General features: G+C 37.2%; 1 protein-coding gene across 1 annotated transcript; it reads left to right on the plus strand.

Moving 5' to 3' along the window:
* Nucleotides 1-8156: 8156 nt before the first annotated feature.
* Nucleotides 8157-12495, plus strand: LOC144648982 (uncharacterized). Its single transcript, XM_078508432.1, has 3 exons — nt 8157-8880; nt 9055-9483; nt 12385-12495. Exons 1-3 carry the CDS (start codon nt 8157-8159, stop codon nt 12441-12443), a joined length of 1212 nt encoding a protein of 403 aa, XP_078364558.1. The 3' UTR covers nt 12444-12495.
* Nucleotides 12496-19394: the final 6899 nt, after the last annotated feature.

The following is a 19394-nucleotide window of genomic DNA, read 5'->3' on the forward strand; positions in this document are numbered from 1 at the left end:
ACCTACAGCTGTACATGATTTTTCTTATTTCAGGTGCAACAGTTTATTCTTTGTTCAACATGTATGGAACCAAACGAACACTGCATATATCCAAGTAAAAGAGAAATGTTAACAACTTTGACACCTGCTGAGATACTTATAAGCTGCAACACCTTGGAAGCCTTTTTGGACATTGCCTGCAGGACAAGTCATATGGTAAACTTCACGGAATAGAACTGAGAATTACATGGGTCTGAAAAAGAAAGGCATCAAGTACAAGTATTTTGACTTCCTTGGACTACATTTATGAGTAATTACAGAATTCAGAAACACTTCAATTTGAACTCGGTTCATTCACTTTCGGCCATGTACATCACTAAAAGTCAAGGATGCCTACAAAGAAGATGCATTGCTTCAGAAAAATTCTGGCATTCTACATGTCACCACCTAATAATTGATGCCACATAGAGAGTAATCAGTCATAATAACTAAACAACTGAAATGAACTTATTCTTTGAAGTGAAATGACAGTCAAGGTCACACTGTTATACAGTCTACAGTCCAAGTTGTGGCTGTTAAATTATTTTTCTTGCCAAGTACTGTTATCATGTGTCCTGCTCCTGACAAAAATGTCATTGATAAATTTTTACAAATTCTATTATACAGTACACGTTGGCTTGATTATTTTGTTTGCACGTGCGACATTTACATTATTCCAATGGAATTGATAAGACAATACAGTGTTCATTACAATGTCAATGTCAATTTTTGTCCCTTTTCACTCACCCAGACGATATGACACCAATCTATTTAATTTAGTAAATTATTATTTGTACAGTATTTTAACTAAATATTAAATAATAAATAATAAATATTTGTTGCACCTATTAGGGTGAAACTTGTTCATTTTATATATAATGCTCTTTTCTTGTCCCCAGAGGCAACAATGTTATTCTTCAGAACCAAGAATCATTTAGTTATGGACTCTGGGGACAAGATTGCGAAAAAGCTACAAGAACACTAATTCATTATGTCCACGCCTAATAATTAACAACAAATTATGTTCCAGGTGATGGGCTATGTCAACTCACAGCCTCTTAATGTTGAGGCCACTGAGAACAGAGTTTCCATTTATTCACTTGTCACTGGGTCATTGGCAGTACAGTTGACCTCTTAACGGAGCATTTTGTCAATTGTGATGATCCCTGTTCCCTAAAATATTCAAAACATACCTTTTGTTCATGAGTTCCCAATTATTTTATGGCCATGTTCTCTTGTTATCTGAAACCCCTGGGAGGTCTTGAAGAACTTGTGGACTCCCCCCCCCCCCCACCCCCCAGGAAGTGCTCGTTAAAGAGGTTCAACCTCCACCCAGTGGCAGTAGCCTTACCATTTTCACCCTTTCATGATTAATTTTCCGAGTTCAGTGGCTCATAGCCACTTTGAATAGTTATTACCTCATGGTATCATGAGGTAAAGTGGGGGTTTGGATGTCACTCCATTCCCGTTAAACAATTAATGTTATGCATTAAATCCGCATTAAAAGTGAATTAAACATGTTTACCCCTGTCTCCCCTGCTAGGTTTTGATTTGTCCACAAAGTCGGGCCATTGTCTCTTGTTGATATATGTGGGGGAGGGGGTGGAACACAGGCGGCAGTACATGTTTACAACATGAGCTGAAATGGCGTCTGTCGTGTCGAGTCCGACGCTAAAATTTTGTTCCTTTCGCTACACCTTTGTTCAAAATACACTTCTGAAGACCTCACGAACGATCAGAAAATGTGCTCAAGAATGCTCAAGTGAACAAATGGGTTTAAAAGTCTTAAAAGTGGCGATGTATCCATCACGGCCATCAAGATGTGTTTGGACGACGAGGTATCGATCAGGCGTAGCAAGAATGCACTACACGAACTATTCGGAATGAACGCTTCATGGTCTGGGCCAAAAAGGTAAGCCACCCACCTTCTACTATATTGGATTTTGAAGTTTGTAAAAAACTCACAGGACGTATGATTTTTAAAGTAAATGCGCTTTTGATATTTCGTAATTCGCTCGGAAGCTGTTCGAAAAATGTCACATGACAAAGCACATGGTTTTGAACTGCTGTCGCTCGAGGTTAGTGTCTTTGCAGAGTTTGCTTTTTAGTGTGTCGAAGTATCACAGCCATGAACGTAGTTTGTACAGACAATGCTCATAATAAGTCTCTGATATATTCAGGGACAGAAGCATTATCAAAACCCTCGACTGGCTGGGGTAATTTGAAAGGCCAGGAGACGAACAGCAGCTTCGATGAAGCTTTCGTCGAGTTTCCCTCTCGCTGGGACTTAAATGCCACAATTGTGGAAAGCGAGACAGCTATACAGATTATACACAACTGCCAAACAAATGCTAAATACAATATTCGCCAAATAACAAATACAAAATCTCAAACAGAAAACAAATGCCAAACAGTCACAGATGATCCTTTAGCTGAATGCCACCTGAAATACACGGAGAAGGAACTGAAAGTACAGAATACTAAAGAGCAAATGGTTATCGAAGGTAATCCTAAAATACCCGAGCAGTTTGTTAATGCATTTATTGAAGAGAAACGTAAAAATCAAAATAAAAGACCAGTTCAATTGTCACGTAATTGTCATTACAGAAATGAAGATGGAAGTGTGAATGTACGGAATTCTAGAGCTACCATTGTCTCCCATCCTCGGTTTAGAATGAGACGGGAAAGAGAACCCTCCAGAATAACTTACAAAATGGTTACCAGACTTTCTCATGGGAAAGAAACAAAAAAATCTTATCAATTATACATTAAGAAATATGTCCCAAAATCATCAAAGCTGAAGGCTATGTTTGGATACCATCGTTATCATTTCTTAAAGCGATATAGAAGTTCAAAGTTCATGTCTTTCTCAAAGAAGTGTTTCATTACACAAAGTTTAAGCTTGTATATTTTTCGAACAAGGACTTTAAAGCATAAAAACTTGCCTTTGTTTTGTATGATTGCTGAAGGTAATGTGTTCAAGAAATTAAGGCAGCTCAAAATGAAATTTTACCATTTTTCGAGGAGAATTATATCATTGAGTGGAGATGTGGAGTCAAATCCTGGTCCTACAAAAGAGTATTACAAATCAGTTAGCTTACCTTTTACATCACCCACAAATTCTGTTAGCAGTAGTTTATTAGAATTCAGATTGTCTCAGTTAGGCAGAACTGCACTTGATGTTGGAGGAGGTGGTGACTGCTTTTTACCTCATGGTATCATGAGGTATAGTGGGGGTTTGGATGTCACTCCATTCCCGTTAAACAATTAATGTTATGCATTAAATCCGCATTAAAAGTGAATTAAACATGTTTACCCCTGTCTCCCCTGCTAGGTTTTGATTTGTCCACAAAGTCGGGCCATTGTCTCTTGTTGATATATGTGGGGGAGAGGGTTGGAACAAAGGCGGCAGTACATGTTTACAACAGGAGCTGAAATGGCGTCTGTCGTGTGGAGTCCGACGCAAAAATTTTGTTCCTTTCGCTACACCTTTGTTCAAAATACACTTTTGAAGACCTCACAAACGATCAGAAAATGCGCTCAAGAATGCTCAAGTGAACAAATGGGTTTTAAAGTCTTAAAAGTGGCGATGTATTTATCACGGCCATCAAGATGTGTTTGGACGACGAGGTATCGATCAGGCGGAGCAAGAATGCACTACAGTCTGCACTACACGAACTATTCGGAATGAACGCTTCATGGTCTGGGCCAAAAAAGTAAGCCACCCACCTTCTACTATATTGGATTTTGAAGCTTGTAAAAAACTCACAGGACGTATGATTTTTAAATTAAATGCGCTTTTGATATTTCGTAATTCGCTCGGAAGCTGTTCGAAAAATGTCACAAACAGATTTGGTGTCGTGGATTTCATCGATCAGAAGAGGGCTATTTGGAGGTTTTTTAGTTTCTCAAATTTATGAAATTAATGTCCTACACTTCAATTTTTTCCTGGATTGTCCGGCGGTTTTTTCTCGGGCAGCTATAAATAAACAAATAATTCCCAGACAGCTGCGTTTTACAAATCTCTTCACTTAAAAAAGTCAATATTCCCGAACTTAAGATTGAAATATGAAAGAAACTTGAATTAAACTTTGCTTAGAATTTAATTTCATTCAAGAAGAAGCAAGAAATGCATTCCAAAGCTTCCAGATATCGAAAATTTCGAAGGCATACAAATTTGCATGCGTAATTAAGTTAGGTCTGGGTTATAAGACAACACGAAAATGGATTTAGTGTCGTGGATTTCAATTCATCGATCAGAAGAGGGCTATTTGGAGGTTTTTTTCGTTTCTCAAATTTATAAAATTAATTTCTTACACTTCAATTTTCTCCTGGATTGTCCGGCAGTTTTTTCTCGGGCAACCGGGCCTTTAATTTTCCTAAAAACTTGTTGCCCGAATGAAACTTGCTGCGTCTCAGACGACCAAACAATTCAACGTGACATTTGACACGTCACGCATTGCGCGTGATAAATTATATTCTCGGAACGGGATTAAAGCGAAAGTGATAACAAAGCATTTCTGTGTTCGTTATAATAAAAAAAAGTTCCATATTTGGCCACAAACTTGCCGGAACAGGCTTTTACCTTTAAAAACCTCAAATGTTTTGGGTGTTATGTGTCGAGAGTGGATTTAACTGCAGTGTGGCAAATCTTTGTAAAAGTTTCCTCTTTGTCTCCTTATTTATTTTCCGAGTGCTCTCATCAACAATTTTTAAAAACCTCAAATGTTTTGGGTGTTATGTGTCGAGAGTGGATTTAACTGCAGTGTGGCAAATCTTTGTAAAAGTTTCCTCTTTGTCTCCTTATTTATTTTCCGAGTGCTCTCATCAACAATTTTTAAAAACCTCAAATGTTTTGAGTGTTATGTGTCGAGAGTGGATTTAACTGCAGTGTGGCAAATCTTTGTAAAAGTTTCCTCTTGGTTTCCTAATTTATTTTCCGAGTGCTCTCATCAACAATTTTTAAAAACCTCAAATGTTTTGGATGTTATGTGTCGAGAGTGGATTTAACTGCAGTGTGGCAAATCTTTGTAAAAGTTTCCTCTTTGTTTCCTAATTTATTTTCCGAGTTTAGTGGCTCGTAGCCACTTTGATTTACTGTGCGGTGCCGTGCCTCTCTAGCCAAAGAACTAAAAGAGGTGGTCAAACATTAACCGCACGGTTACAAAACTGATTAAGTTTCTTGTTCTTACTTGGAAAAGAGGCAAAGGTTCATAGAATAATAAACAGATACCATGAGGTGGCTCGAAGGAAACTTCGACATGCAGTTATTTAAGTCTGTATCACATCAACTCTATGGAAATCCTAATAGTCATTTTTATGTGCGCAGTGTTGGCATTCAGTATTTAGTTCATCACCCTGAACAATTTATAGAGAGTAACACTGAGCATTCTTGGCAAGGTTATTTGGAAAGAATGTCACGTCAAGGAACATGGGCTGATGCTATCATAATTCAAGCTGTTGCCAATTGTCTTAATTTATCAATTCATATTGCTGAATCAAATCCAACATTTTCCCCAGTTACTGTTGTTGAACCAGTGAATGTTACAAATGCCCTAAACATTTACATTGGACACCTAGATGAAATTCATTATGTTTCCACAGTAGAAAACAGAACAATGGAGTTAAGAGACAGCAACAAACAAACAAAAAATGCAGATCAAATCAAACCAGTTGATGAGAGTGAAAAGCGTAAAGCTTACACAAAAAAATACATGAGAGAATACATGAAACACAGAAGAGCTGATGATAACTTTAGAAAAAATGAGAATAAAAAGCGAGTGCAAGGCAGCAACATAAATAGCAAAACATATACGAAGAAGAAACACCAGATTGCTAAAAAAAGAAAATTGAACCCAGAACATGTTAGAGAAATTGAACGGCGTTCCTTTAGAAAACGAAAAGCAGAGAACCCGCAGCACATTAGGCAAATAAACAAACAGTCAGTAGGAAAAAGACGAAAGGTTCAGACTATTGCAAGTGTATCACAACTAACATGCACCAGTCATGTGTTGCAAGCACAAGAAAACAAATACGATGCAAATTGTATGATAAATTTGTTTCACAAAAACATTGCATGTGGCCCAGAATATGTATGCACTTGTTGTGACCAATTGTGGTACAAGTGCTCTGTAGTGAAATGTGATCCAAACAAATATAAAGCATGTTCACCAAAAGTTGTTGAGTCCTGTGTTACTGGTGTTAAAAGTGTTGATGGCATTGAATGGATTTGCATAACTTGTGATTCAAATCTAAAAAAAGGCAGGTTACCCAGCTGTTCTAAAGCCAATAAGATGGGTTTTCCTTATAAGCCTGATGTATTGAATTTGACATCACTAGAAGAGCGACTAATATCACCTCGTATACCTTTTATGCAAATCCGTGAACTACCTAGAGGTGGTCAATTGTCTATTCATGGAAACATTGTCAATGTGCCAAGTGATGTAAATTCAACTGTCCATTGTCTCCCGAGGCCAATAAGTGAATCACAGACCATTCCAATAAAACTTAAAAGGCGTCTCAGTTACAAGCATCATTATCAGTTCCAGAATGTTAGACCTAAGAAAGTATTAGATGCAGCCAAATATCTTGTAAACACAAGTGAATTATTTAAAACTGAAGGCATAAAAGTGCAAAATGCATGGGTAGACAGCATAACTTCACAATCGAGCAGCTATGAAGAGTGGAGCGAATTTGTTCAAAACCCTAACTCAACCAGTGCTGATGTGCCAACTAATGAAGTTGCCACAAATAGTCAAAACAATCTTTCCACTGCTGATGTTGATGATCCAGACAATGAAAAAGATGATGATCGTGGTTGGTGTGAAGTTGACGAATGTCCTTCAGGAGTAACAGACACACTATTGCAGGAACCAGATATAACAAAAAATGGAGATAGAATTATTTCTTTTGCACCAGGAGAAGGAAACAAACCATTAGGAATATTCATGGATAAAGATTCAGAATTTCTATCATTCCCTACATTATTCTGTGGAAAACGAAGACCTGACAACAATGAAAGAAAGGTCCCTGTAACATATAGTACAGTTGCTAAGTGGGAATTAAGATGTCAGGATAGAAGAGTTGCAATGTCTGTGCCAAACATTTTTTACAAGCTGAAAAAACTGCAAATAAAGCAAATTCAAGATAGTGCTTCTATTGCTCTCAGAAAGTGTAAAACAAAGGGGAAGAAATACACTGCTGGTGACCTGAAATCAGAGAATTATCTTAATAAGCTTGTGCATCTTGATGAAGGGTTCAGAGTTTTAAGGAATCTTAGATCTTCACCACCTTATTTTGAAAAATGCAAAAAAGACTTGTTTGCTATGATTCGGCAACTTGGCAACCCTACATGGTTTTGCTCTTTCTCAGCTGCTGAAACAAGGTGGACTCATCTTCTTAAAACATTAGGCAAAATTGTAGAAAGGAAAGAATATACTGATGTCGAAATCAATCAAATGACATGGGAACAGAAGTCAAATTTGATACAAAAGGATCCGGTGACTTGCGCAAGAAACTTTGAGCATATGGTTCAGTTATTTATTCGAGATGTCTTAAAGAGCAGTGCAATGCCAATAGGAGAAATAGCTGATTATTTTTACAGAGTTGAATTTCAGCAAAGAGGAAGCCCACATATCCATGGTTTATTTTGGGTGAAGAAAGCCCCTCAATATGAAAAAAGTTCTAATCAAGAAATTGTCAGCTTTGTTGATAAGTATGTTACTTGTCACAAACCAGAAACGTCCAGTGAAATGGAAGAGCTTGTAAACTTACAAATGCACAGGCATGCCAAGACATGTAAGAAGGCAGGGCATAAGATATGTAGATTTAACTTTCCATTGCCTCCTATGCCAAAGACAGTGATTTTAACACCTCTTGAAAACTCCTGCTTAGATGAAGAGAACGAAAATCAGATAAAAGAAAATGCTGAAAAAATAAAAGAAGTTCTTGACAACATGAAATATGGTGAAGATATCAGTTTTGAAAATTTTCTCAACAAATTACAATTGACTGAAGAAAGTTATATCTTAGCTATAAGATATACATTAAAACGTGACACATTATTTTTAAAAAGGATGCCATCAGAAATAAGGATCAACAGTTACAACAATCATTTACTTAAAGCTTGGCGAGCAAACATGGACATGCAATATGTACTAGATCCGTATGCGTGTGCTACATATATACTGTCTTATATTACAAAAGGGCAAAGAGGTATGAGCAAACTTCTAGAAAAAGCATCTGAAGAAGCTAAATCTGGCAATAAAGATATCACGAATAGAGTAAGGCAGATTGGAAACAAATTTCTAAATGCAGTTGAAATTAGTGCTCAAGAAGCTGTGTATCTTGTATTACAAATGCCATTGAGAAGATCCTCACGAGATTTTCAATTTATCAGCACCTCACCGCCAGATGAAAGGGCATTCTTGTTAAAGAAATTGGATAAGCTCAAAGAGTTGCCTGACAACTCGACTGACATAGAATCTGACAATATCATTAAACGTTATCAAAGAAGACCAAAACAATTAGAAAATTTGTGCTTGGCTGACTTTGTTGCATGGTTTAACTGTGTTAAAGATAAAGAAGGTGATAGCACTAGTGTTCGAAATGAGCCATCATACACAGGCACTGATGATTTTCTACCAGAAACTAATTTTGAGGACAACACTGATGATGACCCTGACAGTATAAAAGTCATTGAGTCTGAATGTAAACCAAATGAATACAAACTAAAAGGAGGTATGAAACTCGTAAAAAGAAAAAAACCTAAAATAATCCGCTCTGTCAGGTACCATAAAGATAAAGACCCAGAAAACCATTATAGAGAGCAACTAATGCTTTATACATCATGGCGGAAGGAAAGTAGTGATTTGATAAAAGACTGTCAAACATATCAAGAACGGTTTGAACAGATTAAGGAAGACCTTGTCTGCAATAGGCGCCAATATGAATACCATTCAGAGATACTTGATAAAGCAATGGACGATATGAATAATGCTGAATATGACAACTTTGATAATGTTGCTCCAAATGCAGAGCATATAAATAAGCAGGACTGTGCTGTTAAACAGAAACCTAGTGAATTATTTGGTTGCTTTGACCCTGGAAAAAATAAGCAGCATAGTCAGTATGATTTGCTTGATGATATTGGCATTTTCCCCAGAAATAATGATGATGAACGGCTCCTTATAAGGCGCATGTCTGACGAGGATTATTATGCACTTGTACGCTCTTTAAATGAAAAACAAAGACAGTTTTTTTATCATGTCCTACATTCAGTGAAAACTAAAGATGACCCCCTCAGGTTGTTCTTAAGTGGAGGTGCTGGAGTTGGCAAAAGTACTGTCACCAATGCATTGTATGAAGCACTGATAAGATATCTGAACACTGTTGCAGGTGAAAATCCAGATGATGTTAAAGTTGTAAAAACAGCCCCCACTGGTAAAGCAGCCTTCAACATAAAAGGTAACACATTACACTCTGCTTTTACAATACCTGCCAACAGAGGTTTTGAATATTGTGCACTGGATAGTGACAGACTGAATACTATAAGAACCCAACTAAAGAAACTTAATGTTATATTTATTGATGAGATCTCTATGGTTGGAAGTGGTATGTTCAACTTTTTGAATTTAAGATTGCAACAAATAATGGGAACCAAGGAACCATTTGGTGGGATAAGTATGATAACTGTTGGAGATCTTTTCCAGTTAAAGCCAGTTTTTGATAAGTGGATCTTTGAAAATTCTGAATCTGGCTATAATGCTTTCGCAACTAACATTTGGGCTGAATACTTCACCCTCTTCGAATTAACAGAAATCATGAGACAAAAAGATGACAAACAATTTGCAGAGCTACTTAATCGCTTAAGAGAGGGAAAACATTCTGATGATGATATAGCCATTTTAAAACAAAGACTGCTGAATGTAACACCAGAAAATGATAATTATCCAACCAACACAACACATTTATTTACTACAAATGCATCAGTAGATGCCCACAATAATGCTCTGTATACTCTATCCAGAACTGACAAAGCTCAGATTAAAGCTGTGGACATTATAATTGGAGATATTTCTGATGATCTCAAGAAACAAATAAAAAATAAAATCCCAGATGATGCAACAAAGACAATGGGTTTATATTCACTTGTATCAGTAGCAACTGAGGCAAAATATGACTTGACAACTAATATTGATGTTACTGATGGACTAACAAATGGTGCAGAGTGTGTCATAGAGAACATAGACTACAGAGTTGACAATTCAACCAGACCAAGTATTATTTGGGTATCATTTCCACATCTTGAAATAGGCAGAAAATGGCGCAAAGAACATGCACATTTGTACAACACAGACAAAAATAAAAATTGGACACCAATTTTAGAAGTTACAAAACAATTCCAAATTAATAAAAAAAGTAAAGTACAAATTCTTCGACGTCAATTTCCACTTAGACCTGCTGCTGCCAAGACTATTCACCGTTGTCAAGGAGATACACTAAATGAAGTAGTTGTTGATTTTCCAACGTCGACAAGAGAGCACATGCATTATGTTGGCCTGAGCCGAGTACGAAACAGTTCTTCACTACATGTTCTCAATTTGAATGAGAAAAAAATTAAGGTCAGCGAGAAAGTTAAAAATGAAATGAATAGACTGAGAACAGAGGCAAGCCTGAAGCCTTTAGCAATCTTGCAGGTTAATATACATTCACCCCAAACAAAAACAATCTTGTTTCAGAATGTTAGATCCCTCCACTTACATATTCATGATGTACAAAGTGATTACAACATTCAAAAAGCTGATGTTAACATTTTTGTTGAAACAAAACTTTGCCTCTCAGATAGAGATGACACATATGAGTTACCTGGATTTAATATTTACAGAAATGACTTCAATCAGTCTAACATCAGAACTTCCTATGGAACTGCTGTGTATATTAAAAATGATTTGAACTGTACTAAAATTCCATACAGATTTAATATGAATAATGTAGAAATTACTGTAACAGTTCTTAGCCATCCATTTGCAAATTTTCACATTGTAGGCATCTACCGCTCAAAAACTGTTAGAATTTTACACTTGATTGAAGCCCTTAGTCATCTTCATGACTCAGTATTAACAGAACCTACAATTCCTACTGTACTTCTTGGAGATTTCAACGTTAATCTGATGCAAGACGGTGCAGAACAAAAAGCTCTTAAAGCATTTCTCATAACAAACAAAGGATACACACAGTTGATTAACCAGTATACTACTGACTACCGCACACAGATAGATCACATCTATACAAATGTACCAGAGCTTGTGCAATCAGCAGGTGCACTAGAGTCTTACTACAGTGACCATAAGCCAATCTTTATGTCCTTGACAGCTTTGTAAATAATGTACATTTAACAGTAAAATTACAAGAATCTGTAATGTTAGTGACCTACAATTCTTTATTTTGTAGAGATAATTTCTTCCAGTTTATGACAAACAGATACATATATGTATATTTCTTCAGGTACATGTTCAAGTACATATAGATAACATTTCTTAACACTTTTTCTTCTGACATCATCATCGTCTAAGCAGTTTGATTAACAGGAATGATCAACATTTTATTTCTTCATGCATAATCAGCACAGTGTCAAGTTAAGACAAGTGATAAGAATTCAAAAAAATAACAAGTAATCAGCTAGAGAACACACTATTTCAACATTAGCTTGCTTTGTTTGAAAAAGTCAGTCTGTTAGGGAAAAAGTATCAATATTTAATTACATGTAAGTTTCATTGTTACAGTTCTTGTCAGTCACTCTCAGTATCTAAACAAATAGTTTTACATGTACATGTAAGGATCCTCTTTTAACTCCTTGTGACCCTTCAAAGGGTCACAATGCCTCCTGGCTTTCTGCAACTGTACTTATTAGGTAAGTACAAATGGTTATTTCCTGTTCTCTTTCACTTTCAGCTCTGCAGGACAATGACTTTGTGCTAATAATAATTGATGTTGACATCCAGTGTAAACAATAATATTATGTATAAAAATTAATCAAAAATTAGTGCCTCTTCAACCCTCCAAGTTTATTTTTTTCCTTAGTGGCCATTTGGCCACCAACTGCTCAGGTTTGGTCGCCAGTGAAAAATTCTAGTCGTTAAATTAAGCTCACGCTTTCAATCCTTCTTCTCAATTTTAGTCACCAGGCTAAAGACTTTGGTTCCAATTCAATAGCCAGCCCCAAATTTTAGTCGCCATGGCGACTAAAATGGTCTTAACTTGGAGGGTTGCAGTCTTGTATAGATTATTGTTAAAACAATTATTTTTTTACTGATGATTATTAATATGTTTAAGCAACTTATTGATTCCCACTTTTTTCTTTTTTAGAAAAGAAGTTCAAAGATACATCATTGAAAGCATCCACTGGCTGCCATATGATGTTCTAGATGTACTTGCTTCACAATGGCCATTCAGCACTTTTTAAAGAGCCACTGTTTTATGTGATACTGCCCACAACATTGAAACTGGTTGCAACTTACTGGCATTGCTCTGTGATTACAACATGTAACCAACGTCACATTCCTCACAACCATTTTCAGCTAATATATTCAAACAACACAGGAAACACCATCTAGCAGTAACATTCTTCAGTAAACGCCAAACATCTCCTGATTTAATTACAATGCACAGTTATGACTGGATGCATCAACTTTACCTCCTAAATTCTGCTGCTTGCACTGTCTTTGTTATTGTATGTTGATGATTTTGTGCTTTTCACTTACTGAATGGATCTTACGTCAGAAATTATACAGTCAGCATGGATCACTTACTGTCAGCTGTATCATAAGAGACAATCAAGAAACATTATTACACAGTTGCGGCATCTTTCCAGACTGTTTAGTACAGTTGCAAACAAAGGAATGTAGCTAAGAAGGCACCAAGCCAGCTCATCAACAAGCCCAGTTGACTTTTCTGGCTTGGACAGCTCTAAAAGTTTACCTAACTCTGTTTTCATGGGAAATTTCAGCCAGATTTAAGTTCTTTTCAGCTGGTGAAATTAGCCGGCAGCCAACCCTTGGCAACTGCCCTGCAAACAATATTCATTTCACTCTACTAAATTTCAGTATCATACATTTTGTTAAAACTATACAAATAAATAAATGAACAACACCATCCTTAAACATGCTATTTGGGGAACAAATTATATCACAGCAAGGAGCCCTAAAGAGTGACCTGTTTTCATTTAAAATTTCAACCAGATTTAATCCAATTAGAATGTAACTCACAGCTGTCCTTTACTTCTGATTACATGACTGCATGAATGAAATACTGACCCTTTTTGGGCTCCCTGCTGGAACCCACATCACCACCCTTCTTACCCTTTAAGCAAATATAAGCGTGTCAACAAACAATTCACAGCACTTTGCACAGAGATTTTAGTCTCTCAACTCTTTTATATACATCTATCTTCAAATCGTTCAGTCGTTTTCCTGTAGATTTGATTGAATTTGAAACTGAAATTTAAATTTGGTTCCTTTGATATGTTCTCAAAGGTACCATCACAAGATCTATAAAAATGGAACATGATCAATTCTCTCACTCGTCTGTCTGAGATTTACAAACGTTGGTGGCAATGTCCTTCCTACACTGGAAAGTCATTGTATTGTTCCTTCATGCAGTCCGTGCCTTTTATTATTATTATTGACTTATGATTAGCATGTCGTGATTCGACTTTCCGCAAAGTTTAAAACCCTACTTTTGTGAAAATATAAGGAGAACGAAAAGAGGAGTCCATGACACGAGCGACCAGGTCCTCCTACGGAGCGCAGTTGCCAGTTTACATGCAACACATTAAAGCGCACAAAATTGAGCCCATGTAGACGAAATTCTTATTTTTCAAAACTGTTTTACGCACACTGACTTCCCGGGACTGGCTTTAGGCTTTTGTACATTATGCTTTTGTTTCCCCACTAAAATGCTCCACCTTAATGCTCCATTTTTCCCACTAAAATGCTCAGTCTCCCTCAAAAAAGTCACTAAAATGCTCGGATAATGCTCATTATACAAACAGGTTAAAACCTTTGAAAAAACTGTTAACACTTACAAAAACGTACAAGTGTGTAAGTAACAACAACAACGTATACAAGTTCATAAATACAGCCAAAACAACATAATCCTCGAAATCATCTACGAGGCTAAGTACAGAAAGTATTTGACTATCTCTAGAAAGTTATTTGTAGTTGAATTTTGAGTTTTAGTCTTCATTTTCTCTAAAAAAATTAATTTATTTTTTATTTTCTCGGGAAAAAAATCAATTTTCCGGGAAAATGCCACTAAAATGCTCGAATAATGCTCAATGCTTTTGCCTCACTTAAATGCTTGAAAAAATGCTAGCATAATGTACAAAAGCCTAACTGGCTTACGCACTTGAAAAAAAGCTTGAAAATATTTGTTTTCCTCGGAGTCACTCTTGCTTTCAACGGACCGCAGTGGAAACAGCTAGTCTAACTAGCCAATAATCAAACGAGAATTTCAGCCAATCAGCAATTGTAATTTTCGATCCGACTTGTCATCACTTGTCAGTATAAAAAGCAAATTTTGCAACACTTGCAAATCACTCTGAGCTAAATACGTGCGGTCAATATGTCTGGGAAGTCGGGAAGTAAGAAGGACCAGAAAAAAACGGCTTCAAAAACAACAATCCCGTCTGTCGTCCAATCGTCCGCAAACGTTGCCGTTAATGCAAAACCAGCAAACCGTTGCGTCCAAGAAAATCCAAACTCGTCTCAAGACGTTCCCAGTAGTTCCAAACCAACGGACAGATGCGTTGAAGAAAATATTTCTTCGAACGTTGCCACTAATGCCAAACCAGCGGTCAGATGCGACACCAAAAAAAACGCACCTATCGTAGCTTACGTTCACAGCGTAAGCCCTCCTAAAAGAAACAGGAGCAATACTTTCGACTACGCAACAGTCAGCCTACAAACCTCCAATGAAATAAAGCAGGAAGCGCTTTTATACTCATCACACAAACGCTCCCTCTTCGAGGAAAGTGAGAAGTGCCGTACACCGATTAAGCTCCAGAAGTACACGTATACTGAAGATAAAAAGAAAATCATTATCAATGATATGACGCATGTTTCAGTTCCTAAACCGTCTGAGTACGCTTTCCAGTTTACCAACACCGCCGCGTGCCGCTACGAAAGAGTTACAGTATCGGAAGCAATTGCCACCTGCGAAGAATGGGATGAGGTCGAAATGGTGGGAAAGATAATCAACCTTGGATCCCCACATACTGTACAGCGCAAAGGACAAAATGTGCCGACCACTATTGATGTATGCGAAGCTTTGTTGGCCGATACCACTGGATCTATTCGTCTGGACGTATGGGACACAAATATTAGACAATTGAGACTGGGTCATGTCTACCGCCTTAGTCCTGTGGGCATTCGTGTTTGGTCTGGACAAAAGAAGATTTCCACTACAGTAAACACGCGGGTCACTGTTGTAGAAGACGAATCCTTCAGTGGAATTGCTGTTCAAGATCGTGACGAGGCTCGTACTCTAGGCGAAGAAGTTCTTGAGATTGACAGCATTCTCTCCGTTGAGAAAGTGGAACACTTCAGCAAATGCGTCAACTGTACTAGAAAACTAGTTCAAGTTACCTCGGAGAACATTGTGCAATGTGATCGCTGTGGACACAGCATGCGACTCTCCCAATGCGAACGAAGCATCATGGCAAAGATTGTGGTTCCTCAAGCAGATGGCCAAACTCTTCGATTGTTGATCAGGAAGGACGTGTTGTCGACGATCCTTGATGGTGATATTAACTCACTTGGAGAAGGTGAGATTGCTAAGAAACTGCTTATGCTACAACATTTAAGACTGAAATACAATGTGCAATCCCAAGTTGTTTCGGAAATTAACATTTAGCACAACTTTGAGTAGAACTACTTTAATTAAGCTAAGTTTATAGTGTCACCTCGAGAGCGAAACAAACTAACACTGTCAATTGTATCGAATAACATCGATAGTTTTCACATCAGGAGTTGAGTTGCCTACCTGTTCCAGTTCAATTTCCAATGACAGATTGTTTATGAAATTTACTTTCAGCACAATTTCGAGTAGACCTACTTTAACTAAGCTTACTTTATAGTGTCACCTCGAGAGCGAAACAAACTAACACTCAATTGTATCCATTAACATCGATAGTTTTCACGTCAGGAGTTGAGTTGCCTACTACCTGTTCCAGTTCAATTTCCAATGACAGATTGTTTATGAAATTTACTTTCAGCACAATTTCGAGTAGAACTACTTTAACTAAGCTTAGTTTATAGTGTCACCTCGAGAGCGAAATAAACTAACACTGTCAATTGTATCGATTAACATCGATAGTTTTCACGTCAGGAGTTGAGTTGCCTACTACCTGTTCCAGTTCAATTTCCAATGACAGATTGTTTATGAAATTTACTTTCAGCACAATTTCGAGTAGACCTACTTTAACTAAGCTAAGTTCATACTTTCACCTCGGGGAAAGAAAGAAACTAACTTTGTCAATTGTATTGACTGATGTCAGATGTGGATACTTTTCACGTCAGGAGTTGAGTTGCCTACTACCTGTTCCACTTCAATTTGCAATGACAGATTGTTTCCGAAATTAACTTTCAACACAATTTCGTAGATTTAGTAGAACTACTTTAACGAAGCTAAGGTTTATACTTTCACCTCAAAACTGAAAGAAACTAACACTGTCAATTGTTTAGTTATAAGAAGTTAAGTCGCCTACCTGTTCCAGTCCTAAGTACAATGTGCGCTAACAAATTCTTTCTGAAATTCACTTTTAGAATTTCATGTAGAACTAATTTAGTCACGGTTAGTTTATTCACGTTACGTTAATGTTAGTTATCCAATCTTCCAATAGAAGAAGTCATGTCAAGTAAACATGTTTATAATTCACAATAAAAGTTTGAAAACGTTTATGCTGTCATCTCTCTGTCTACAGGGGAATCCCCTCCTGGACTCAACAATGATACCCTTACTAACCTACCCTGTATCATGTTGTCAATGTCAGGCTGCCATGAAAAAAAATATTTAAGCAGTTTCAATCACGTTTATATTTATAAGTTTAATTCACTTTACCTTTTTTTTCTGAACCAAGTACTTAATAACAATAACAAAGTGACACAAGGCACTGACCCAACACAGCTTTTCATTGATAATTTCGAATCATAATGCTGGTAAAAGTAGTCTCTTCCACATGTTCCAATAGTTTATTCTGCCACAAAGAAAAGGACCAGGCCTAAAAAGAAACGCATTTTTTACCCCTCTTCTGGGCCCTGCACCCCACACTCGATGAAACCCAACAACAGGCTACGATACATTTGGACAGACTTAGGCTGTTTTCGTATATGTGACCTTTGCACAAACTTGTTACAACGAAAAATAATACAACTTTTTTCACAATCAAAAAGCTTTACTACAATTATTTCTCTCCGCAACATGATTCTCTCGCACTACAACCTCGTTCTTAAGGTCTCCTCTCCCCCCCCCCCCCCCCCCTAAAGCGAAAACAGGGAGCAGATCCTGGGAACGACGTGGCCTCTACTATTTAGTCACAAATTTCGCGCGGTCCTCAAATCTTCCGGAATAACTTTCATTCCGCAACAAGTTCATTCTTTCCCCATATATTTCGATTCCACTTTTCAACTAAAACACCTTACAAACGGAACACTAATTCTTACTTGGAAAAGAGGCAAACGTACATAGAATAATAAACAGATACCATGAGGTCGCTCGAAGGAAACTTCGACATGCAGTTATTACTTCTTTGATTCGCAAGGCTGTAGAGTTCGGGTGGCCTATTGGTGCATGTGCGGATTGCGCGGAAACGCGACAAGACCTGTTTCGAATTAACATAATATATAGATTTAGTCAAGCCTAAAAGCGGAGCTCCCCAGTTAATTATTTTGCATTTATTGGACTCTGAATTCTGGCCATTGTACAACTTTAAGGCTAAGAATTTTTTATTCGTTTTATTTTTTTAATAAATAATAATTAATATTGTTCCTTATTTCTTTTTTACTGTGTCCGGGGGGTGGGGGGTGGGGGGTACTCCCTAAAATTTATTATGGGGGTGTGCCGCTGAGTTGCTGAGACTCTGGACCTGTTCCAGAGACAAAAGGTTCAATTTGTGACCCTGTTCCAGTCAAACACTGCAAAGTAGGTACCCTGTTCCAGCAATATCCACAATGGAAATATATGAAGATAGATATAAAAACACTAGCGTACATCACAAAGCGCTCACTTGACTTCGTCTGTGGCTAAGAGATAAAGCGATGAAAGGAGCGGAGTTTCATAGCTATACTTGATAGTGTTTAATCAGGATTCTGGGAAAACAATCAACCCTGTTCCAGAGTCAAAAGGGTGATTTGTATACAGTCTGTTTCAGAGTCAGAGAGGCAAAAAGCATACCCTGTTGAGCGGCACATACCCGTATAGCTCTTATATGGGAGTACCATCCCCCCTCTCCCCCCCCCTCCGGGTACCGTGTACAGCAACACCAAATAAGAGAACAAACAAAATCAATCAAAACGTTATAATTCCACCGACAGCATTAAGAAGTCTGGATGGGAAATTATGTTGCAAAACGGGCAATTATGTTACCTTCGTGTAGAAAAAAGGAGGGAGGAGTAGGGCTGCATGTCGGGGTAGATAGGCATATCACATGGTAAATTAGGCATTTTTGTTGTTGCTTTACCAGCTTTAAAAGAAAGAAAATCACTTAACATTTAGAGTATAAAGGAAATAACAAACATCTACATTTATAATAAGGTTGATTTTAATTTTTTAATTCACTCATTTATTTTTATTTTCACTATTTGCCTATATTTAAATTTTGAATGGAAATGGCAGAGGTTGTAGCTAAGGGTTTACAGCATATTGCCCAAACCAAGCTAACCACAAGCAAACTAGAGTGAAAGCTAACCGCAAGGAAACCGGATGAATAAAGCTAACTGCGAGCAAACAGGGGTGAACCTAACTCCGGAAACAAAGAAGTGACATTCTGTCATTCCACCGAATAGGGTCACCCCATCCCCAACCCCCCCCCCCCCAAAAAAAAAAAAAAAAAAAAAAAATAAGATGATAGCACCTTATTTACTTTTACATGTCTTTTGACTCCCCTTCCTCTTAAGGGGTTTCACTTCACTTACAGAAAAAAAAGCAAAAATTCTGGGAAGCTAGAATATTGTTTGCGAGTCTCAAACTCAGTTTTGTTATTTGATTACGCAGAAAAAAAAATAGAATCATGTTTGCTTGTGTATAAAACTATGCAAGAAAAAATATAACATCAATACTTTGACTACTCTTTTAAAAATTTGTTTGTATTATTGTCCACA

This window comes from Oculina patagonica, chromosome 4 (genome assembly GCF_052425735.1).
Source record: "Oculina patagonica isolate OP01 chromosome 4, crgOcupat, whole genome shotgun sequence".
Lineage (NCBI taxonomy): Eukaryota > Metazoa > Cnidaria > Anthozoa > Scleractinia > Oculinidae > Oculina > Oculina patagonica.

Coding starts and splice junctions, on each gene's coding strand:
- LOC144648982 (XM_078508432.1), top strand. CDS start 8,157: ATGGACATGCAATATGTACTAGATCCGTATGCGTGTGCTACATATATA. Junction 8,881..9,054: donor TACATCATGGCGGAAGGAAA/GTAGTGATTTGA, acceptor CTCCAAATGCAG/AGCATATAAATAAGCAGGAC. Junction 9,484..12,384: donor AGCAGCCTTCAACATAAAAG/GTAACACATTAC, acceptor TTTCTTTTTTAG/AAAAGAAGTTCAAAGATACA.